This window comes from Accipiter gentilis, chromosome 11 (genome assembly GCF_929443795.1).
Source record: "Accipiter gentilis chromosome 11, bAccGen1.1, whole genome shotgun sequence".
NCBI classification, from domain to species: Eukaryota; Metazoa; Chordata; class Aves; order Accipitriformes; family Accipitridae; genus Astur; species Astur gentilis.
The window spans coordinates 34,684,451-34,709,063 of record NC_064890.1 but is presented as its reverse complement, the minus strand read 5'-3'; the positions used below and the strand labels follow the sequence as shown (position 1 = coordinate 34,709,063).

The 24,613-nt window shown below is 42.6% G+C and overlaps 1 protein-coding gene across 1 annotated transcript; it reads left to right on the top strand.

Moving 5' to 3' along the window:
* Nucleotides 1-570: 570 nt before the first annotated feature.
* SLC38A2 (solute carrier family 38 member 2) lies at nt 571-17,334 on the top strand. The gene is made up of 16 exons (XM_049813637.1): nt 571-872; nt 1,474-1,682; nt 1,960-2,041; nt 2,177-2,292; nt 5,445-5,518; nt 5,616-5,708; nt 5,906-5,987; nt 9,080-9,162; nt 10,186-10,244; nt 10,374-10,523; nt 11,308-11,387; nt 11,490-11,590; nt 11,967-12,091; nt 12,837-12,981; nt 13,100-13,197; nt 13,944-17,334. The coding sequence occupies exons 2-16, from the start codon at nt 1,564-1,566 to the stop codon at nt 14,040-14,042; spliced, it is 1,506 nt and encodes a 501-aa protein (XP_049669594.1). The 5' UTR covers nt 571-872; nt 1,474-1,563; the 3' UTR covers nt 14,043-17,334.
* Nucleotides 17,335-24,613: the final 7,279 nt, after the last annotated feature.

Genomic DNA, 24,613 nt, shown 5'->3' with positions numbered 1-24,613 from the left:
CCCCACCCACCCCCCTCCGCTCCCTCTTTTCCCTAAAGTGAGGTTTATCCTGCGTCGCATCACTAGGGGGAGGCCGTCATCCCGCATCGCTTCCCCGCAGGGAAGGCTCGGGGATCCTTTTCTCGTCTGCCCCCCCCGGGTCTTGCACGTGTTACCGCGGCTCGCTCCCGTATTAAAAACACCAAGTGACTCCAGCCCGGAGCTGTGGGTCGCCGGCACCTCACACGAACACCACACAAACACCCCGTCGTGCACCCAGCTACCGGGAAACGCCGGAGCGGGAGCCCCGGCACCGCGCCGCAGGCTGGCAAACGAGGCGGGAACTGGCAACCTCGCTGGGGTTGTACCCGCTGCTGCGGTCCGGGCTGCGGATGCTCGCACCTTCAGGGAGCGCTCCTGACAAGCCCCGGCAGCGAAACCCCGACTGACACCCCCCCACACACACACACTCACACCCGGCTCCTCCCGCCCCGGCGGCGGCAGGGGGTCAGCCGGGCAGGGCGGGGGGCGGCGCGGCGGCGGGCGAGCGCCGCGCCCCTCCGCGATGACGCGCCCGCATTCCTGCCTGAAGAGCGGCGGCGCCCCGAGGGGGCCGTCAGAGCGGGAGCGACCAGCGCCGAGGCGATATTTTCTTCCCCTTTTACACCGCTGGCTTTTCTTCAGTGATTTTTTTGTTTGTTTGTTTGTTTTTGTGTTTTGGTTTTTTGGGGTAGTTTTTTTTTTTCTACCTTTATTTATTCAGGGTGGTTGTTTTCCCCGGCGTTTTGTAGCTCAGGGTTTTATTCCCCTTGCGAGAAGCAGCAGCGGAGAGGAGCGTCTCCCCGTTCCGAGGCTTCGGGAGGACACCTCGCGTTCAGGCTCCCGCGGAGAAGGTACGGCTCGGCTCTTCACGCCACGGGGCGAGTTTTGGGGCGCAGCAGCGGGGCTCCGCTCCTCCGCGCCTTTGTCTGGCGACAGCCCCCCTCCCACCACCACCACCACCACCACCTCGGTTTGCCGGCGGGCGCTGCAGCATCCTAAAAAGGTGGAAAAAACCCAAAACAACCCAACCCCAAAACAAAAAAAAAAACCCGGTGCGGTCCCGCGACCGATTTCCATTTTCCCATTGGAAACGCCGCCGGGATGTCACCGGCGGGATTGGGGGGGGGGGGCAAGGTAAACAGAGAGGTGGCCAATGTGACAATCGCCCATCGGTGTTGCATCAGTCTCCGCTGTCGGCGTGGGGGGGGGGGGGGGGGGGCGGTGCCGTTACCTCAGCCCGGTGGCCGCCGCCGCCTCAGGTACCGTCGGCTCCCCCCCCCCCCCCCCCCCCGCCGCGAGGTCTCTCACCTTTGTCTGCCCGCGCGCCCCCCGCCCCGCCGCGCCTGGTACTTTTCCACTCGGGCGGGGGCCGCCGAGCCCCGCGGGCGGGTGGGCCACGTGACGGGCCGCGGCGCCCGCTGCGGCAACTGACGTCGCCTCCCACCTCCGCAGGCGCGGCCAGCCCCGCCGCCAAGGACAAAAGAGCGGGTCCGCCGAGCCCCCGGCTTCCTCCTCCTCCTCCTCCTCCTCCTCGTCGACACCATGAGCAGCGCCGAGATGGGCAAGTTCAACATCTCCCCCGACGAGGACAGCAGCAGCTACAGCTCCAACAGCAACGACTACAGCTACCCCTACCCCACCAAGCCGGCTGCCATGAAGAGGTGAGGCGGGGAGAGATTTGGGGAGGGGGGTGTCGAAAACGCCACCGCCGCCGCCTCGGGTCCGGTGTTGACAGGCGTCAAAGAGAAGCGCGGAGGTGACTGCGGGCGTCAGCTTTGTGCGCTGGGGAGGATGGCGGGGGCGCGGCGTCCTTCTTTTGGGGGGCACTCGGGTGGTTTTTCTCGTTTGCTTCCCGTCGAAGCGGGTTGGGAGGCGAATAGGCGAGCCGCCCGCGATAGTCGCTGATGATGCGATTTTTATTTTATTTATTTTTTCCAGCCACTATGCGGATATCGATCCAGAAAACCAAAATTTCTTGCTCGACTCCAATCTTGGAAAGAAGAAATATGAGACTCAGTATGTAAGTACATAGCAGTGACCTTTCAAAAACAAAAAAAAAACAAACAACAAAAAAAAATTGCCAAATTTATGTTTGCTTTAATTCTGAAATAAGTAATAACTTTCTATTAATTATTACCTATCTCCCTTTTCTCAGCATCCGGGTACTACTTCCTTTGGAATGTCAGTATTTAATCTGAGCAATGCTATTGTGGGTAGTGGCATCCTTGGTCTTTCTTATGCCATGGCTAACACTGGAATTGCTCTTTTTGTGTAAGTATCTTTTGGTTCATCAAAAAAACAACCTTTCTGCTCTGTAATTAATAATGGAAAAATACTTGATGTAAGAATATGACCTTTACAAAATACGTAGTCATTGCCGTAGGTGCAGAATTGCATTTTGGGATTCATGGCTTGTTTTGACTTAAGAGGTTGTGATACAGTCAGAAGGACTTGCAAACATTAAACAGATTCATTGCAAGTGCTGCAACACACAAAACATTTTACGGTGAATTTTCCTCTACTTAGCTGCAGCTTCTCCATGAATAACTGATAGACTTCCCATTTTCCAAGGGGAAGAGAGAGGTGCTACTGAACAGACTGAAGTCTGTATTAGCTTTTTCCTTCAGAGTGACAAGAGAAACTTTTCAATTAGTGGAAGTCCTAATTGCACAAAAAGTTACGGGATCAGGCTCTAGAGAGTTAGAAGAAAAACATAGGCAGAAGGGGATTGGCTTATTTGTCTCTTGCAAGTCTGGTCATGTCTACTCTTAAAAATTTCTGTGGCCCAGTCCTAACGATCAGGGACGCGGTCTCCTTTTCCTCAGCTGACATAGTTGTGCCTATAGAGGTGCGATGTACTTAAACCAAGAAAGAAATCATTTTTATTGCTATGCTTTTACTCAATTCAGGGAGCCAGTTTCAGCTACACCTATAAAAATCGGTGTCTCCCTGCAAGGGAGGGATGTGGAATAACTGGCATATCTTCATCGGTATGTCCATATTGGCAAAATCTTTCAGGTATAAGACAAGACTCCAGTAATGTAATTGGAAATGGCATGAGGAAACAATTGTGTACGGTGCTCCTAAGTGTCTTGGGAAAGTACATTTTTCATATATTGGAGGCAGTTCAGCTCACACGACATGTAGTATCAGTGACTGAGTGCCAATGGGAAGCCACAGACATGTTCAAAGGAACTTTGCATTTTTATCCCGGAAATGGATAAACATGCTGAATGTTCAAGAGCAAGTGGAGAGTAACGTTTAGTTCAAACTTTGCCTTGCTCTGTTGCCAGATTGCCAGAAGGTTGTAGGTCAGATTTACTTCCAGACACTTGACAGTATATCAAGGTGCTGTCCGTTTCCTGAAGAAACTACCAATGTGTAAAGTTTTGATCTACAGCATTTTATTTTAAATATATGGTGATTTGTTAATTTTTTGTTAAGACTTTCATTTACTTAGATGATGCTAAACTGAATGAACAACTTAGCAGCATGAATTCGGAAGAGAGAGAGATGCTTCATCTCTCTCTACACACCACTCATGCTCTAAAGATGTTCTGCAGCACTCATAAGATAATCAGCATCATGCACATTAGAACATCTCTGAGGAGAGGGGAAAAAAAGAATTTAAGGTTAGATATTTGAAGACATTTGCATATAATGGGGGTCCTTTTTTTCTGAAGAAAAAAATGTTCAAAACTGATGATTTAACAATTGGGTGCTGAGACCGTTTAGTCACCTTTCATTTCCAGATACTGCATTCAGATCTATTTGCCTTCATACTGATCCAAAGATAAACTAGCTTGCTACCTTTTGAAACTTAGTGTCGTTTGTATAGTTCCGAGGCAGGAAAGCAGTCAATCACTGATGATACTGAGGATTTATGATGACACTGAGGACATTACAGACATGCTTTAATAACTAGGTTCCAGATGCAGTCGATTAAGGCACTAAATTCTTGGAAGACTGTGTGGAGTCACTTGTGTCAGTGCTGTGACTTGTCACTTGTGTCAGCACTAAATAAATGAATGATACGGTCTGGAAGCCAGAAACTGAGCTTCGAGATGAGTTTGCTGACTGATCTTGTCAACACTGTAAGCAGCCACTCGAGGTTAGGACTGAGGGGTCCAGGATCTGTGCTGTTTTAGTGAAATGTAACCCTTGCACATCTCACTGTGCTGTTTCTAAGTTGATGGCTAAATTAAATCCTGGTTAATCCCTCTCTACCTGTCAGAAATACAGAGGTCTATTTGTGTGCATGTGTTGGTGTCGAATTGGCACCGTAACACAAGTTTCCTGCATTCCTTGTATGGATCTGCGAAGCTTTTCTCAGATGTTCTCGTTTCCAGTTCTTTGTGCTGTGTTTACCAATTTTGTCAACGTTAAAAATGGCACAAAAAGAATTGTAAAGAGTGCTCTGGGAACTCTAAATGGAGCTTGCCATTTTTGAGCAGATGTGCTGATTCTTAGCTTTCCTGTAAAGCAGAATGCTTGTATGGGTATAAGAAAGGACAGGGATTTTTTTTTTATTTTTTTTTTTTAATGTACTGTAATTTTCCACTGTGTTCTTCAGCAGTCTGGGAAGTCCCCCCTAGCGTGCCACCCCAGGAAGTGCATTTGCTGTGGGATAGAATTGCAGTTGAGAGATCCAAATTTCAGATGTTGCAAATGTGCTTCTGGAAATAACATATATATTGCGTGTAAAACCTGTGGGGAAGATAAACAAGCCACTAGTAATTCCTATGTAAGCACACATGAAGAGTAACTTTTGAACAAAGAAAGTTGTCTGCCTTTTTTTTTTTTTTTTTTAATGACAATAAATTCATATTTCCATTTGAAGACACAGCTCTCAATACACCTGAATTTTCAGTCAATTTTTTAAGGCTTTTGAGGTTTCATCTTCACATAAAAAAAGACATGACACAGGTTTAAGCTGAAAAGCTGATTTGTTTAAGGCCAAGAGATAATCTTCACTTTAGCTACAGTTAGTCACAACTGGATGTTCAATAGATGCATGACACACTGTTGAACAAGGATAGGAAGACAGGAGAAATACAGTTTCTTGCAAGGATACAAAACCATTCCTATTGATACTTTGTTAAGCTATTCATATCAAATGTAGCCAGTTATAATGGACTGACACTTGTCGGTGCTTACGCCACTTGCCAGTGAATAGAAGTGTTGTTTCATCCTACACTAGAATTTCTCTCTGTGCCTTTGAAATGCATTTTAGTATAAAATCCTTTCTAAACTAGGCATTAATTGGGTTTTCAGAATGCTTTTAGCTGGCCTTAGAATCTACAGGTTTTTCCCAGATAATGTTTTAATATGATTAATTTTTACGTTTGATCCGCCTTTGTTTAATAAGGTTACAATAAGTCCTTTATGGCTATTAAAAATTTGCATGTTTTTCCCCCCCCCAGGATACTTCTGCTGTTTGTCTCAATATTTTCTTTGTATTCAGTGCATCTGCTTTTGAAGACTGCCAATGAAGGAGGTATGGCAAATTACTATTTTACAAATATATGGTACTTGTTTCATATGGTATCTTTGTGAAACACACCCTTCCAATGGATTCTTTTTGGTTTTTTTAGGATCTTTATTGTATGAACAGTTAGGAATGAAGGCATTCGGTATGGCTGGAAAACTTGCTGCGTCTGGATCAATTACAATGCAGAACATTGGAGGTGAGGACAAGATCTTAAAATGTCTGCGTTGTCAATAGTAATTGTTCCCTACTTATTCTTGGAGACTTTTTTTTTTCACACAACATGTGTTCATTAACTGCTTGTGTTCAAGTGAAGTTATGAAACATGTTATGTGATTCTTGCATCTTGTGGCATATTCTATATTTGTAATGATCTATGATGTTATTCACCTACAGCTATGTCAAGCTACCTCTTCATAGTGAAATATGAGTTACCATTGGTCATCAAGACATTTATGAACATCGAAGAGACCACAGGGTAGGTGTTAGAACTCCTCATCAGAGAAACTATTAGGAGAAACAAATACGGAGACTGTATATATTTTTATATGAAGACCACGTTCGGTACACCATAGGGTAGCTTCTTACTCAGACAGAGATACAGTAAGTTTGCCCTTCCCCTGAGTGCTCCACTTCATTTAGATCCAGCCTGTCCTGGAAAAAGGGTAGAAAAATACAGGTATCGCATCATATTACAGAAAGCAGTTCTCTAAAGAACATCAGGTAAGTGTTAATGTATGTACCAGTCAGTACATACTCTCAATAAGGAAAGGTAAATGTGGTTATGGTTGGTTTGGTTTTGGTTTTTGGTTTTTTTTTCTTTCTTACTGCATTCCAACTGGTTTGGACTGAATATTTTGGTTTTCTAGTGTTAATATTGTGGGAAGTAATTAAATATAAGACTAAGGTGCAGTTATGTAATGAATGTCTTAAGGAACGGTTCTCAAAAAGACATGGATGGGGACTAAACATTGAGATAAGACAGAGTTTATATGCCCAAGACTAAAATGGTGGGCACATTGCCATTTAGCCCTGGAGACATCTTGACTCCATAGTGGCTTTCCTGCTTGGCTTTAAAAGTGGGTGCCTTCGGTAGGGTTCATTTTATCTAACCATAGCATCTGAAAGTTAGATTTTGAGCTTATCATTACTCTGGTCTTTGTATAAATCAGTGGAGAAAGGTGGTCCCCTGTAGTGGTCAGTTCAGTGCACCTGGCTTAGACACCTCTTTTGGGCATCTCCAAAGAACAACTTATCATATCACTCTATATTGAGAGGGTGTGTAAAAACAGCTATCTAAAACAAGATGCCTGACTTCAGATGGATAGAGTTAAGTGCTATAAATCTCACTCTTCAGAGTTGTACTTCTGTGCCTTGTCCTGAAGTGTCCCAGTCTTGAGAGGGCTGAGCAGCTCAAGACTCCAACTTGCACCTAAGCCTGAGTTCAGAAGGTAGGCATTTTTCTGCCTGTGTTCCCCAAGGGGTTCAAGCCATGTGGTGGTGTTCATACAGCTTGCTGATAGATATTGTCATGACAACAGTGCTAGCCATCTTTTTTTTTTCTTCTCTCTCTTTTAATGTACTCGAAGAATGTACCCACCCCATTTACTTACTAGTGTAATGTTTACAAATTCTTTGCTGGGAAGGTTAATTTCCCTCCTTTGGCTGAATTCAAGTCCCTATTTTCTACTTCTTAAGAAAGTACTGGCTGCTCCAGGGATTTACGAGGGGGCTTGGAGGCAAGTATTTTTAACTGTCCCATCTTCAGAAAAGAATTCAAAATCGGCTGCAGTTCAAGAGGGAAAGTTAAAGGCTGTGAATCTCACTGGATTCAGCTGCTGCTCTGCAAATCTAGCAGACAAAATTAAGAAATTGAGATTTGTATCTTAAATGTTTTCTTGTTGGCTGGTACTAGATTTAAAGTAAATCTTTTCTCGGTGCTCTGGCAATTGTGGACCCCATTTAACTGACTCTCTCCATGCATTGCTTAGGGGAGTCTGGGTGGCTACCATTGGCATGGATTCCACTCTGGCAGCCTGTTGTCTAAAATGTAAGCACTTACCTGTTTAAATGTCCCAAAATAATGCTTACTGTAGAAGATATTCTGGAATTCTGAGACAATATTACAAATACTAGCTCCATTATTAAAATTCATTTAGCAATTTTTAAAATACTCTGCTGTATTTTAAAGCTGTGCAATCCCATTCTTTACTCTTCAGCACAGAAAAACTTTTAAGTCCTTGGTCTGAAAGTCCTGATGGCCTCCATGTGGGGCATGCACAATAATGGTGCACGTTCTTATAACTGTATCAAATGCAAAGATTCCCTGTGCTGTGATTTGTTTTAAATATACCACAAGACTACTACATTTAAAAAAAAAAAAAAAAAAAAAAAACAAAAAAACAACAAAAGGTACATGACGTTAATGTTGTACACATCTGAACTTTCTGAAATATGTGTTTTTACATTTAGTTATCCCAGATAAAACTGGGGAAAGAGATGACCAAATTGTTTTTGCATTTACTACATAAATCCAGAGCAAGTCTGTTAAAGTTATTTCATATTTCCACTACCATATTAAGGCTTGCAATTCAGCAATTGAGTATGAATGCACAAATTTCCAATTAGGTCATTAGTTTTTCTTTGTTTACCTAAATAGTATACAGTCCATTTTAAAATAAATACTGTTAGATGATACCATAATGGGATATGAAGTATTAATATTTGTGAATAAATGCTCAGTGTTACTTTAATTGCTTAAAGCATATAGGATGATCCTGTAGGACAGATGAAGAAAGCAGTTACCCTGCCACGATTAAATACTCAAGGTCAGTTTTTCTATTAGTTCAGTGAAATTATGTTCTATTTACACAGACCTAACTTCGTTTTTCTGTGTTTCAAAGGAAGATGTTAATCTTCTAACACTCCAAAAGTTTTGTCAAAAAATAGCTGCTGCTTCTTATGGAAGAAATGGAAAAAATGATCTGAAGGAAAAAAATTCTAAGGTTCTTGTCATAGATTCCCTACTGAAAGGGACTAAACGTGCCTCCAAGAGACTCCCAGTGCTTGTTGGAGTTTTCTCAGCCAGTGGGCTTGAGCTACTGCCTTAACTCCAGCCCTCACCTGTTTTTCTTTAACTCCCACAGGACACCCAACAGAATTTTATTTCCATTAAAAGTGGATCACCACCCTGCTGGGGCCCTGCAATATTCTAATACATCTGGAGAGTTGGGAGCCAACATTTAAGCAAATTACTATTTTTTCCATGATTGATACCAGTTGACTTCTTTTCCGACCAGTCATTCACTTTCCTGTCTTCTGACTTCCAGATGCATATTAATTTTAGAAAAGGACACTAAAGGAAAGGCACAATGCAGGTTTGGGGTGAGATAAGAAGGTGTTGTAGGGCTTTAGGTCCATATAGTGAGTTGCTAATCCTTTGTGACATCAGGTACTACACTTTTTGAAGAAGCCATATGTTGTAGGAGAAGATAGAAGTGAAGGCTAAACTGCAAATGTCATAATTTTTAAATACTTTGATTACTTACAAATATTAATTTTTTTCTTCAGAGAATGGTATCTTAACGGCGACTATTTAGTGCTGCTGGTGTCTGTCATCCTCATTCTTCCCCTGTCCTTACTGAAAAATTTAGGTAAGCAATGGAGTACAATCAAAATAAAAATGCATTGAAAATATTGTGGGGAAATAGGTTGATACAACGTTTGAGTCTTGAAGTACTGTGTGGATTAACAACTGTCTCCAAACTTGTCTCTTGGGACTAATCAGTGTTTAGGTAATTGCTGTCAGTCTACTTAAAAAATATAAATAAAAATAAAAAAAAATTTAAAAGGACAAGAAAAAGATCCAGACATCCAAGCATCTGAAGTTACAGATGTGTTTGTGGGAAATGAAAGGACAATAGATAAGGTAGCTTTAGAACAAGGCTCAACGGTAACTTTCTGTTTGTGTTCTTATCACAAAGTTTGACCTACTTTGGTCAGTAGTGAAGTAGTATAATATTGTATAACAGTCTCAAAAGAATAGGGATGCTAGACCTGGGCAGTTAAATTGTCTTTGCAAAGTAAATAGAATTCACGTTTCTCGTGTTAGATCCCAAGCAGTAGCAGAATATTCATACCAGATGCTTTATCTGAAATGGCTATAATTCAGTGATATATGTCAACAATTCAGTCTGCACACTATTTGTTCCACTACAGGATTTGTAGTGGAACCTTACTAACTGAGAGTCTCAATGTGAATTACTTTCTCAAGTTACTACTTTCTACAAATTAAGTGAATCAGTAAAAACAGAAGTAAAAGGCTGTTATCTCATAGTGCATTCTATTAGAATTAATCCTAGAGTCGTTCTTAGTATATAATAAGCAATTCACATAGTTGTTGGTGGGTGTTTTTTGTTGTGGGTTGGGGTTTTTTTTGTAAGTTATAAAATTTAATGTTAGAGACTCACTGTACAGACCCTAATATGTGTTTGAGAACTTTCAGATCTGGGTTGAGATTAGCGGAAAGTCAATGAATAATTAACTTGTTCTATGTAACACTAAGAAAATGGCAATCTAAAGAGATCACTGACAGAATGTATTTTGTCATGATGTTATGACTTGAATGGTGTTTCTGTTTATTGTACCTTAGATTTTTTTGTCTTTCTTGAACACAGGATATTTGGGCTATACCAGTGGCTTTTCCTTACTTTGCATGGTCTTCTTTCTGATTGTTGTAAGTATAATCTTGTAGATTTCCATTGCTTGTAAAACTGCATTTCAAAGTGAAATTAAACACGGTTTCTGAAAAGTTTCGCATATTGCGCTAGTCAAAGTAACAATAAATACACGGCTTTATTTCTAGGTAATTTGGAAGATGTTTCAGATTCCTTGTCCTATGGACAGTGACATCATGAACGCAACATTAATAAATGTGACACTGGCATCTTTGGGAAAAGAAAACATAACAAGTGATGATGTGTGCAAGCCAAAATATTTCATCTTCAATTCACAGGTAACTGACTGAAAACCAGACTTGCTGTTGAAAATAACTAAGAGAGACTAAGTATGTAGCAGATAAATTAGGTCATTTTTCCTCCAAGTAATTGCCCAGTTGTAAACTTGGGATGTGCTAAGACTTTCTGTTCCAGGAGAGTTAGGCACTGTTTACCTCCTGTAGACTGCGTGTTTCCACACTCCGAATACACAGAAATTAGAGGAGCTTGAGGTGCCTGCCTGAGATGAGTGGCAATAAATGCATCTCTCATTCTTCAGCACAGCATTTCTCAAGCTTTCTCAAGTAAGTTAGTGAAGCATTTTAAAAAGTAGATTGCAGAAGAAGATGAAGGAAATAGTAAAAGCACATGAATGGGAAATGTATACTAGGGTTTGGCATAGACATTAAGTTCCCCATCACAAAGTCTTCACTCCCATGAATGCTCCCAATTACAGTGGTGAATGCCTGCTCGTGGGAAAGAAGTATGTAACAGCCAATACCAAGATCAGGCTATAATGGCTTTAAGCATATGAGATGCAGAACATAATTCTCAATGGAAATACATTCAGCTCAGCAAGGACTTCAGTGGGATTTGACAGTATTCTGGTACCTCAGGGACTGGGTTTAAGATAATACGAACTTGTTTTAATTTTTGCCAAAGTTCAGTTGTAAAGAATAGCTAGTCTTTATCAAAAACTAAACTGATAGCTAAGTCAAAACTCAAAAATCTCCTGATGAGTTTTTAAAAACTAAATTTCTAATGTCTGTTGAGATACTTAAGAAAGATACTTTTGTTTTTCAGACCGTCTATGCTGTCCCAATCTTAACATTTTCTTTTGTCTGCCATCCTGCAATTCTTCCTATCTATGAAGAACTGAAGAGGTAAATGTTAGATGTGTGTCTGTAATTTCACTAAAGAAACAGAAGTAGTATAAAACAGTAGGTTCTCATTGCTAAAAATGTTTCTTTTTCTCTTTCTTACAGCCGAAGCCGTAAAAGAATGATGAATGTGTCCTATGTATCTTTTTTTGCTATGTTCCTCATGTATTTATTGGCTGCTCTCTTTGGATACCTGACATTTTATGGTGAATGTTGCCTTCTCTGCTTTCTTTTAAATGAATTGTTCTGCAAAATTCAGGCTATTACTTTTAAGATAGAACAAGCAAGCATTTACTATGGGTTCTAAATATACACTGTTTGCTGGGGGGTTTGTTTATGCTTTTATAAGTGTACACCCAAAAGGAGATCAGTAGTAGAATTGGGCCCAAGGCACAGGATTAAAGCTGGATTAAAACAGATTCAGTGCCTTCAAGTTACCCCTGTGTAGATGTGCTTACAGGAGCTGTTGAGGCTTTCAATTCATATTGCTATAACAGTAAAATTCGTTAAGGATTTAGAGCAGAAGTGGTTGTTTGAGAAGTATGTCAACTACATCTAATTAAAATACTGTTTCCTTTATAGGAAGGGTCGAACCAGAACTACTTCATACCTACTCTGCTTATCTGGGTGCTGATGTTCTTCTTCTTATTGTGCGTCTCGCTGTACTTATGGCTGTAACCCTTACTGTACCTGTAGTTATTTTCCCAGTAAGTAATTAATGTTTTTAACCTTATTACCATTTTTTATTTTCATCACCTGCCCTGCTGCAGTCATTTACTGATTTGGCAACTCCCCTTTATTAGTTTATATAATTTTTCTCTTAACCAAAAAAGGATATTTGTTCTAATAAGCTTGATGAAATATCTCTATACTGTGAATTAAAATAAATTAAATAAATAGGCAACATTTATAAAGCAGTAGATACAAATATGTTCATTTATATTGTTTTGCTGGTATGGTTTGACTGGGGAGGTGGAACAGATTGCCCCTTTATAAAAGCACTTGCACTATTGTATTATAAGCTTACAAAACTCAGTGTGTTTTTGTAAGTACACTGTGAACACAAATTCTGGCCATTTAGGTGTACATTGTTCAGCAACATTCTTAGATGTTACAGAAACCCCTGGGATTTATTTTTCCTCAGTACAGATGTTTTTCCTTGTTTTTTCTCCACTACTGGCTGTGCTTTGAGAATATAAATCACTGAAAAGAGAAACAAACCAGAAACACAGAGCTGCCTCTCAAGTGTAGGAAGTAAATATATTAAAAAAACCCAAAAAGCAACTACTTTCATGCCTGTCTTCAACTTCTATTAAAATCTGAAGTGTTCAGGAAAATTAAGTTAAAATACTTTCAGAAGGAAGGTCTGATTCAGGTGACAGTCACCGACTTCCATAATGAAGACTAAACTGTCTTTTTGGTTTTGTTTTTTTTATTCCCACTCTTCAAAAGATCCGCAGTTCCATTACCCAGCTGTTGTGGGCAGGGAAGGAGTTTAGATGGTGGCGTCACTGTTCCATTACAGTTGCTCTTCTGGCATTTACCAATGTGCTTGTTATCTTTGTCCCTACTATTCGAGACATCTTTGGCTTCATTGGTAAGCATTTTCACGTCAGTTCAAGTAGTCTTTCAAATCTCAGAAAATGCAGTTCTGATCTGATTAAATTATGTTTACCTGTTTATGAATATTTATTTCTACGCCTTTTTCAATACAGGTGCATCTGCGGCTGCCATGCTGATCTTTATACTTCCTTCTGCCTTCTATATCAAATTAGTCAAGAAGGAGCCAATGAAGTCAGTGCAAAAGATTGGGGTATGTATAGACAGATATGTAATAGTTACGCTTGCTTACTAATTCAGAGCAAGAACTTTAGTTTCCTTCTTCACAATTTAGGAATTCCAAACGCCTGGGGAAGGTAGTCAGTGAACTGGCATTTATGTTGTGGGAGTTGCATAGGTACTCAAAACTGAGGAGATAACTATCACAAGGCTCAGTTCACTTCGATGGCTTCTCTCACCCACCCCCCCCAACCCCCAATCTCAACACTAGTTGGGTCATTCTGTTGCTGATAAGAAACAGATCTCAACAGATCACCCTTTAGAGCTATACTAAAAACGTCTTGTCCTTCTCCTTTAAATTTTCTTTCAAGACCTACTTACATAATTTAGCCCATAAAAGCTGACCTCCACCAATCATTTGGGACATCCCGACTGATGTTGGTGCTCTTACTGATCTTAGACGTACTGACCCTGAATCAAATCTTAGACATACTGAGTCAGAATCAAGTCAGTACAGTGGCAGAGCCCGACTGGTATCAGCCGCTACATTAACTTCCCTCAGGTGAGGGTGAGGCCTGCTATACTGAAAATAAATGTACTTTTTTATTTGAAAAGGGACCCCAGGTATGAGAAAGATGCCTAGCTCCTTAGTGTTTACTGTGATCTCTTGTCTCTTTTCCTTTGTCCTCCATGAGCAACGGCATTTGTGCCATAAGTGGGCATGACTATGGCTGTAATAGCAGAGTCTGAAATACTTCTTTTATGTTTTCTTTTTTTCAGGCTGCATTCTTCTTTCTAAGCGGTATACTTGTGATGACTGGGTGTATGACACTGATTATTCTAGACTGGACCCAGAATGTTGCATCTGATGGCCATTAACTGTCCTGGTTTAATCTCTAATACTCCACTTCAAATGCCAGTGTTCACTCAGATACCTACTGAGAACGAAAATGAGCTATTCAGCTTCCTTTAAAATGCAGATTCTTTGCTGATGGTTCTTCTGATTGTAGAATACCTGAACTCTGTCTTTAAGAAACTGTTCTGCATGATGGAAGTGGATATTAACATCAAACCACCTGAGTGTCTGGCTGAAGGAAGTGACAACTTTATTCCATTCCAGAGAATGGACAGAACTCTCTGTAGACTTTTATCAAGCCATGTTTGGCTTTCATCATTGTTACTTGGATATTTTGTTATTTTACTTGAATGTGCCTAATGGAACCATTTGATGTGAGAAATAACTCTTTAATTTACAGCAAAGTGTTTAAATAACCAATGAGAGAGAGAGAGAGAAACGCTATTATTTTTTGTACCAAAAATTCTTATGGACCTCAAAAGCACTATTTTGACTTTAAGAAACATTTTTCTAAAAAGAATGAAAGAATAATGTAGAAGAGCTCAAAAAAATATTTAATCAGTGTCCTAAATTAAATCTAATTTGCCTTTCAGTAGAGGCATAATTAGAAGAAATTTTATTTTAAAAAATACTTCTAATGACCAAAACAGAAAATGAACCAATTCAAGTCAAAATTCTCTAATTACAAATTCTTCCCATGAAATTCACTTAGTTTGAAGTAGAGTGAAAATAATCCTGAAAATCAGTTGTCAGCTTATTTAAGTAACTACAGTTACCTTAGTTCCCAAAAATGGTGTGGAAACCCAAAATTTCAAGCTTTAAAAAAACCACACCCTTTAGAACGGGTACGTTTGAGAAAAATGTAGTTAATATAGAAATCGTAAAGATGGCGTTGACATTTCCCTTCTTGAGGTACTCAATAGTGCAATTGAGTAAAACAGGGTTTGGGGGTTTTTGCTTTTTGTGTCTTTTCCTGTTGTAGATATAAACTGAATGGCACGGGAGCATATGAGGCCATTAATATAAAACTCCCTCCTGGAGTTCTCTTTATTAATAAGGTCCATTGTCAGTTGTAGCAATGTTTGTTGGGGGTTTTTTTTCTGTCCAATCTATCTTGAACCAGGCTGTAGGAAAACAAAAAGGTCCTAATGTAGTTTACTAGTTGTATAATATTCAAAAACTGTACAGTATTTCTCAAATTACTCATCCGTTATTGGATTTTGAATTACTTGACTATTCTGTTTCTGAGTCAAATCCACAAAATAACTGCACCAGTATTTCATGCTTGGTACAAACTCTCTTCGCATACGCAACTGGGATTCCTCTTCCAATTTATACTGTATAGTAGTATTAAAGATAACCTCATAGGCTGGATAGTCATCTCATACTTGTTTGCTTCAGAAATAGGTAAGTTTCTTACGAGCCCTAGCTAGCTAGCTATGAAACAGGTGCTGTATGGTTGTGATTAGCTGTTTTGTTTCTAGTGCATGTTTACTCTTTCATTCTTATCCCAGGTTGAAGAGAAATAACACTTGTATAACAGCGTACTTGGCTTATAAGAGGTTCTCAAACACCCCAATTATTGGGTACAAAAGCCTAGACAGAGATTATTAATGAAATAATCATGGCAATGTGGTCAATTGTCTTCATCTGACACGATGCGTTTTTAAAATCTGATTTACAAAGTTCCACTCAGTCGTTGTGTCAGAGGGAACAAGTAAGGGCCTGTAATCCATTGATTAAACAGTGCCTGAGACTTTTTTGCTCTTGTAGAATTAATCAGGAACAATTCTAAAGGATAGTCACTGTTTGGCAGATAATGTCAGTCTCTGCCCAGCCATTTAAAATCTATGAAAAAAATTGCAGGTATTTTGTATTGATACTTCTGCATGACTGTAAGTACTGGTCACTAAGTCTGTAGTGTAAAACTGTAATGAGAAGTTAGATTCCTCTTTTGTTGTTCGTATTATTAGTTCGGTGGTACTCAACTGGCAATTAACGATCCCAGAGTCAGCACTGATGAACGCTCCTTAGGTACTTCTCTGCCTCAGGTACTGTACATCCATGGCTAACTACCCCATGTTACCTGATCTCCACAGAAGTGCTGAGCGTGTGCCTCCTCAGTACTTTGGCAGCTTTTCTTCTTCCTCTCCGCAAACGCAGAAAGGTGGAAGAGGATTAAAATGTTGTCTACCTTTGAGCCATTTGTAGCACATAAGGGATGAAGCGCTTCCCTTGCCAGCATTTAAAAAGAGAGAAAGAATGTGAGAAATAGCCTCCTTTCTCTCAGTAACCGTAGAAGTGGAAGGAGGTGTCAATGAGAAGTGACTACCCAGTCCTTCTCAGCAGCCAGAGAGGAGGAAGGTTTTTGTGATGACACCTCATCATGTATCATACATGTCACTTAATTCTCTGAATGTAGCAGTTTCAAGATTTTACATTATGTGTTACATTATTTGGTGACTGGCTCTCCACCTGCAACAGTTGAGTTCCACTTGGCTGGGTTGATTTCCAACATACGATTTATTTAATTATGGGTTGTTTGTTTTTTTTAAAAACCTGTCTGCTTAAAGTTACCTACATGACAAACCACCCAAAAGAGCAGCTTCAGTATTAAACCACTGTTTTGTCACCTCAGTTAGACATTACTGTCTTCCATGATATTTCAGTCATAAATGTAACATGTTATTTATAAAACATTAATCCATTAAAACTAAACCTATTTTTCAATATTTATGATAGTCTATGTACATAAATTGTATGTGTGTATATACTGTAAGTATAATGTATATAATGTAGGTTTGGAAACCGGGACTTATGTATATATTCCTCTCTCATTACTGATTGTTACATCATTTCAAGGAGTTGTCCATGTTGTACATCTGTATTAACAACAGTCAAAGGAAAGATTCTTTTACAACAAAAGATAATGCTTACAAGAATGGAAGAAATGTGTCACACCTAAGATGTGTAAGAAAACACTAAGATTGTATTTATTACAAATGTATATGTTGCAGTAAACACAGGAGTCACTTGGGTCCATAAAAAGCATCGTTCAGGTTCATGTATACTTTTCCTCAAATTTACCATGGATGTTACAATTTCCTGAATGCAGCAACTTAACAACTTTTACGGTCTAACGTATTTGTTAGGCCACCACATTCAGGCATCCTACGGTACATCTGTGTACATATGTAAATATCCACTGTATGGTTAGAGGCCAACACTCTAGCTCCAGTTGTTGGCAGGGAGTGCAACACAGTTTCAATGAAACATTGTATGTTTTAACTGAAATAAATAAATAGATAATCCTAAGCAATGTTGTGGTTTTTTGGGAGGAAGCATTTGAAGGGCTTGCTTTAAAGACGATATTAAAAGTGTATCTTTAATTTCATGCATGTTTAACTTTCTTACGAGCACTTTTCAGGAAGGGGAGGAAAAAAAGGAAAAATGGCATACGACTAAGTCCACAATTTATGACACTACAAGAGTAAACAGAACAAGTCTGGACACTAAAGAAAATGAGAGATTAAATTCTGCGAGGAACCTTTATTATGTCATTTTTTTGCAGTACGGGCATACCTGGAGACAAGACTCAATGTGTTAGATCTTGTGTAAGTGTAATAAATGAGTGAGTCTTGCCAAAATCCTGTGCCGTTTTCCTGCAACTGAATCTCCAGAAGAATAACTGCTTCTTAAAAATTTTCAAAACCGGTGTGTGTTTCACCTGTATTTTAGCAATCGGATAGTGCAGCATATCTGTTCTTTGTGCTCCAGAAATCTGTATCAATTCATATGAGTCTGTGTCTTTCCCAAATACTAAGAACTGGGCGTGAGACACAGTGGAGGTGTAACTCTGTATGTGATGTATACAACAAAACACTATATGAAAGGAATATTAAAGAAGCATAGTTAAGTACCCTGAAATTAGGAAATGCCTCAATTAAGGTTGCTTTAATTACACAATCACATAGTATTTTTCATTGGAACCCCCACTGAGCAGCTATTTTTTTCATTGTTTTTTAATCGCATTTTCTGTGTGTTCACGGTGTTGATGTATTTGCTCAAAGTCCAAAGCCCATCCTGATGAGGGATGAATATCACCATTTCTCTCTGGTTCTCATTTTAACATCATCTTTGCGAAACACAAATGATTATTCAGTTGCACAATGTTGCAGGCCTGTACGAAGGTGTTAATCTGTCTATGCCTCTGGGGTCTTGAAGTGTGGAGAGGCAGCACTGTGAAGCAGCTGTACATTTGAGTCTGCAATTTAATGTCCTGCGCTTGCTTAATTTTGTATTTCACCATTTGCTTACGTGCATCTGAAGCATAACTGCAAACAGGTTTTGGGTGATCATCATTCTTGAACCAAGAACCCTAGGCATCAAGGTAGCCACTTGGAAAGGGTGAGCATGTCTGGAAATGCTCATTCTTACAACTTGCCTACCATCACACAGGAATTTCATAGCAATAGAGAAGCCCTTGACCTAGAACGCCGCTTGACTAGTTGAACAATTAAACCCACCTCTCTGCAATCAGGCATTGCCATCAACCTAAATAATATGCGAAGTAGTCTTTTCTACACACTACTGATTCTTCCCAAGAGCTGGCTCATCTGCTGTGATGAATGAGACTGTGCAATGATTAAAAAAAAAAAAAGAAACAGAAATCACGTTGTGAGACAGTGTCTAAAATCCCGTGCTTGGAACCTCTTCATCCACCCCAAGGCCTTTTCTCCAGAAAAGGGATCGGCTGTCACTTAGGGCTCTCTCACAATGCTGAGATTTGGGAATCTCGTGAGGCCTCTGCAAGGGAGAGATGGCATCTTTTTTTTTTTTTTTTTTTTCCTCTGGTTCTCCTGAAGTTTTTACCTCTTTCTTCCCTCCCGGCCTTGCCAAGTCTGCTGTGTCCCATGGTCGTGCCTAGGCACCTCACCCCCAAGTGTTCATGCAGCAGCTGGATCGCATCAGGTCGCAGCAGCTGGATCGCATCAGGCCATGCCCCCAAGGCTTAGCTCGTGTACCTGCTTGCGCGACAGCGCAGCTCCCGTTTGGTCTGTGTGCCCGGGTTTCCTTTCTTGCAGAAACAGAGCCTGGGGAGTGGGGGGGGGGGGGGGGGGGGGGTGTTGGCATATGCCCAAATTTCAGGGCCAGAAGGAGCTGAGATGCTGCGAGGAAGTCCCGGGTCCCATCCTTCTGGGAATGTGGGCATGCCACCCCATCTCCAGCGCAGATGTGCCCAGCACCCGCTTCCTCCGCCTTTCTGGTTTCAGTCCCGTGAGCGTGACGGTCTGAACCCCAACCTGCCTTCGCGCGCGTTTCCTTCTGTCTTCTCGCACAGCTGCTTTCAGTCACCATAAGGTGGCTCCTCGTCAGCTCCGCCGCTCTTGCTCTGACCCCGGTCCCAGTTTGCCAGCTCCCCAGCAACACCACCTCTCCCAGCTCCTCTTGCGAGCCACCTTCTCCCCTCATCTACTACCTTCGCAACCCCACGCCTGCCCGAGTCCAGCTCCCACCCTTCCACAGTCACTTCGCCCCGGCACAGCTAGAAACATCTTCCTTTGATTTCCCTAGTCTCTGCCTGGCCAGTCTCCTCACAGCCTTCCCTCTAACTACAAGCCGTTATTTTCTTGTTCTTTGGCCATCCTTCCAGTCCCAGCATTCCAGCAGTCCCACATGGACTCCTTCAGCAGCCCGGAGAAACCCGCTTCCACACTCAGGCACCTCTTGCCCTTCCAGCCTGTGGCCGAGTGGGAAGCTCTGCTGTAGAGAACCGGAGGGGCAACTTTTCCCAGGAAAAATGATTCATTATTTTACTACGGGAAAACGTCCTCTTTTCCCTGATTTTACTCTCAAATGGGCCAGATCATTTAGGCTGATTGTTTTTCCACAGGGATGCACAAAAAGACCACCCTGCTGCAATTACTCGTAATGGAAAATGTCAGGAGAAACATCTGAAGCTCGGTAATGTTTAAAAGAACAGAAACGTATGCCAGTAAGAGAACAATCAGGTGATCCCAGTAACAGGTGGCATCATCAACCATGTTTGAAAATGTTATACTAAATTAGAAAAAACTGCTATTTTTTATTTTTGTTATTATTTACATATATTAAAAGGGAAAAAAAATTCCAATTGGAGAACATAAATTGATAGGTAATATGTGTTGGACAGTTACTAACAATACTGTAGAAATTCAGTATGGGTCTTGGAAAGGAAGTGTAGCTTACATAACTAGCTTTTTGGTGATCTTTAAAAATCTTCTTCGCATCATCTCCAAACAGCTCAGATTGCAGCGAAATTAAATGGAGCCAAGTGAGGTGCTGGCGAGTATTCTCAAATGCTCAGGAGTTACTGGGCCGGGGCTAACAAGGTCAACCATGCGTCTACATTTTGTTAAAATAAATACCAGTTCGTGAACAGCCGATATTGCTCTTTCCTGCCCGCCTCGGCAAAATGATTTAACGTGCTGGTAGAGCGTTATCTCGGGGCTGGGGCCCAGGTCGCTACACAGGACGGACAAACAGACAAGTCTCACGTGGGCTGGGAGCTGGGGGCATCTTAACCTGCCTGCGGTGGGGTGACCTGGTGGCCCGGCTCGAATCCCTGCTGAGGACTTGGGTGATGGATAAAACCGGTGACGGGCAGGCGCTTCCACTGCGGGCAGGACATGGGGAGCACATCCCGGCGTAACAGCCGAGGAAAACGGAACCGAAGTCAAAAAGGGCCACGGCAGAGCCGCGACTTTGCGGAAACATGGAGAGCAGCCACGGAGCGTGAAGAGAGTTTTGTGCCGTGTCTGTCGGCAAAAGGCAGCCACCAGAAGAGAGACCTTCAGGTCTGAAAATAGCCGCTGCTAAAATATTTGCATGGTGCTTTTGCCACCATCAGGGAAGCATCAGTTGTGAAACCATCGCTCTGCAAGGGTTGCTGGACTCCAAATGAAAATGGCACATGGGGGGTTTCTGATGAGTTTTTCCGGGAGAGGAGTGAGGAAATCCCTAAGAATACTCAGCCGTGGGAAACGGAGCTGTCACGAGAAGCTGCCGAAGAGTCGCCAGAGACCGGCACCGGGTGCAGGTATTTCCTGCTGGGGAGCAGCACCAGAAGCAGCGAGGCTGCTGCTTGTGCCGGCCCACCGGCAGAGATCGAGACTGCAGGAAATGATGAAACCTGCACCAACACCCATCGACCGCCCGTGGGGGACCATCCGTAGCCTCCTGCTGTCGCCCAGCTTGGAGGGGCTTCCTGCTTGTGCGGGATTTTGGCTCTTGCCCTCTTCCCAAAGATCAGGCGGGTCTCTTGCCTCGCTGCAAAGATGATGTTTCCAAGCACAAATAAGACTTAAGTTCTTCTAATCAGGTTTTTAAAATCACAGGTGTCCCAGGAAGCCTTTTGAAGTAAATGAGTCATGGTTGGTGCCAGATCACGGTTTGGGGTGACTGTGTGTGTGGCGGGGGGACTGCGTATGTCTGTGTCTGTGTGCACACACTGGGAACTGTGGGTGCGGTGGGTTGACCCTGGTTGGACACCAGGTGCCCACCAAAGCCGCTCGATCACTCCCACTCCACAGCTGGACAGGGGAGAGAAAATATAACAAAAGGCTCGTGGGTCAAGATAAGGACAGGAGAGATCACTCAACCAATTACTGTCACAGGCAAAACAGACTCAACCTGGGGAAAATTAACTTAATTTATTGCCAATCAACCAGAGTAGTGTAATGAGAAATAAAACCAAATCTCAAAACATCTTCCCTCCACCTCTCCCTTCTTCCCAGGCACAACTTCACTCCCAGATTCTCTACCTAGCCCCCCCAGCAGCACAGGGGGACAGGGAATGGGGGTTGGGGTCAGCTCATCACATGTTGTCCCTGCTGCTCCTTCCTCCTCAGGGGCAGGACTCCTCACTCCTCCTCCCCTGCTCCACCGTGGGGTCCCTCCCACAGGAGACAGCCCTGCACAAACTTCTCCAACGTGGGTCCTTCCCACAGGCTGCGGTTCTTCCCGAACTGCTCCAGCGTGGGTCCCTTCCCCGGGCTGCAGTCCTTCAGGCACAGACTGCTCCAGCGTGGGTCCCCTGTAGGATCACAAGTCCTGCCAGAAAACCTGCTCCAGCGTGGGCTCCTCTCTCCACAGGTCCTGCCCGGAGCCTGCTCCAGCGTGGGCTTCCCACGGGGTCCCAGCCTCCTTCAGGCATCCCCCTGCTCCGGTGTGGGGTCCCCCCTGGGCTGCAGGGGGACAGCCTGCCTCACCATGGTCTTTCTCACGGGCTGCAGGGGAATCTCTGCTCCGACGCCTGGAGCACCTTGTCTCCCTCCTTCTGCACTGACCTGGGGGTCTGCGGGGCTGTTTCTCTTACATCTTCTCACTCCTCTCTCCAGCTGCAGTTTCTGTGCCTGCTGCAACTTTTTCCCCTTCTTAACTCTGTTCTCCCAGAGGCGCTACCACCATCGCTGATGGGCTCAGCCTTGGCCGGCAGTGGGTCCGTCTTGGAGCCGGCTGGCATTGGCTCTGTCAGACATGGGGAAGCTTCCAGCAGCTTCTCACAGAAGCCAACCCTGTAACCCCCCCACTACCAAAACTTTGCCATGCAAACCCAATACAGAGGGTACAAGGGCTCTTCAATCTACTTGGACTTACCTGGAAAGACAATAAAAGGTCAAATGGGGAAGTGAAACCCACAAGTCCCTCTTCCAGTAAAGCAGACAAGAACCAATATTGGCTCCCACACCTACTTTATTTTTCTTCATCCCAGAAAGGTCCAGGATTTTCCAAATTCCTCTTGCACATTGTACTTTTGAAGCCTATACTCACTCTGCTAGCTGCAGCAAGCTGGCCATTAATCTGTTTCTTCTGCAAAAGCATTCATTTCAGGTATGCCATATTTCACATACGTGGCTCCTTCAGACCTTAAACAGTCAACTTCAAACCCAAATGGATTATAAGGCATAAATGGAGCAGACTTTCCTTTCGTAGGACCAAGCCCCAAGCTCTGCAGTGAGCTCCCCTAAACTACCAAAGAAAACACAGGCCATGTCACCAATGGGGTCACACTAGCGTATGAGCTGTGTTTCAAAACCAAGTCAATAGTTTGACATAAAGCAAATGGTTTTGGTTTTTTGCTGCCACAGATTTCCAGCCATTGTGGAAGGTCAAACGCAGCACTTCACTACTCCTGCACTTAACAGAGCCAGTTTCCATCTTGTGGTTAAATTTCTCAAGCCATTTAGACAATCCATATCTTGGATCAACACACTGCTTATCTCTGAGTCTCAGTGGAGAAGTCCTATGACGGTTATTATGTCTGAGTGTGGCTAACTGCTAAAATATCCATCTGTCCTCCCCTGCAAATTTTAGTTTGGCAGGGCACAGCAGCCCTCTTCTGCATTTTGTAGCAGCAACTTGACCAAAACTAAACCTCTGAAGTATTTTCGTCCTTACTTGCATATGGATAAGTGTGGGAAAGAATCAGATCCTATCGCTGTCATCCAGAAACTTAGGAGAACCATGAAATCCTTCTGAAAAAGGCATCGGCAACTACTTGGAGTAACTACTTTGATTGGCTTCTTATTTTTATAAATACTGAGAAGATTTAAACACATGCAACCTAAAGTACTTTCACAGATTATTTTGTTTCTGTCAGTGCTGCTGTTATCTGAGTCGAGTTGCCCGTGATTCAGACTTTTGCCTTGCTGAAGTGACTAGACATGGTGCTTTCCCTGTCTGCGCACAGGGAAAATAGTCCACTAACACAGAACTGAAACTACAGAAGTTCCTATGCAAAATCTTTTCTGCTTTCACTTCTTTCGCTCTTCTTCAGACATTGCATTGTAGCTTTCCCTTCTCCCTCCTACCACAGGCACCCAGAAACATTCACTTTTCAAATTCTCACAGGGTTTTACAAACTTCTTAGCACTTAACTTTTCCCACAAAGAAATGTCTTTGCTTTTCATTTCCTTTGTAGAATTTCCCATATGATCTTCTCATAGACTGTAAAGATGAACTGATTCTAAAGAAGTACCCAGGTCCTTTTCACCCAGTCTAGCAAATTGACTACCATATTTTATGAAACTATAAAAGAGGGGGAATTTTTTAAAGACTCGGTGATAAAAAAACAGTGAGAAATATTACGATACCTTGGCAGTGAGTATGACAGCCAACTGATGCGTTAATGCTACTAAACTATGGTTCGCCTTCAACACTGGAGAGCGTAGCTGAAAATGTAACTGCACAAAGTTTTCTCTGCATCTTCCCGCTGCAGCTCGCCCATGCTTACCTGCTACCCTGCACACTGACCTGGCTTGCAAATCTTTGGGATTTGTGCTTTTTTCTTTTAGCCAATGTTATGTCCTTGAGCCCACTCACCCTGCCGCCTCGCAGGGAGATGGCGGCTGCAGAAAGATGCCGCAGAGGCGAAGGGGTGGGCAGGTCACTGAACTGGCTGAGCTGCCCCAAAAAGAAAGGTGTCCAAGACAAAAACTCGAGTGCGTGCTAACAAAAGGGATGCTTGATCAAAGGTGCCTGCCTGGTGGTACCTGAAGGGTGGGAGCGAGAGCTGCCGGCAGCCAGTTATCCTGCACAAGGAAAGGAGCCGTCG

Bases quoted from the DNA above. Each gene is read 5' to 3' on its own strand.
- SLC38A2 (XM_049813637.1), top strand. From the start codon at position 1,564: ATGAGCAGCGCCGAGATGGGCAAGTTCAACATCTCCCCCGACGAGGAC. The intron at 2,042-2,176 runs GTAAGTACATAG...CCCTTTTCTCAG, and splicing joins AGAAATATGAGACTCAGTAT to CATCCGGGTACTACTTCCTT. The intron at 2,293-5,444 runs GTAAGTATCTTT...TCCCCCCCCCAG, and splicing joins ACTGGAATTGCTCTTTTTGT to GATACTTCTGCTGTTTGTCT.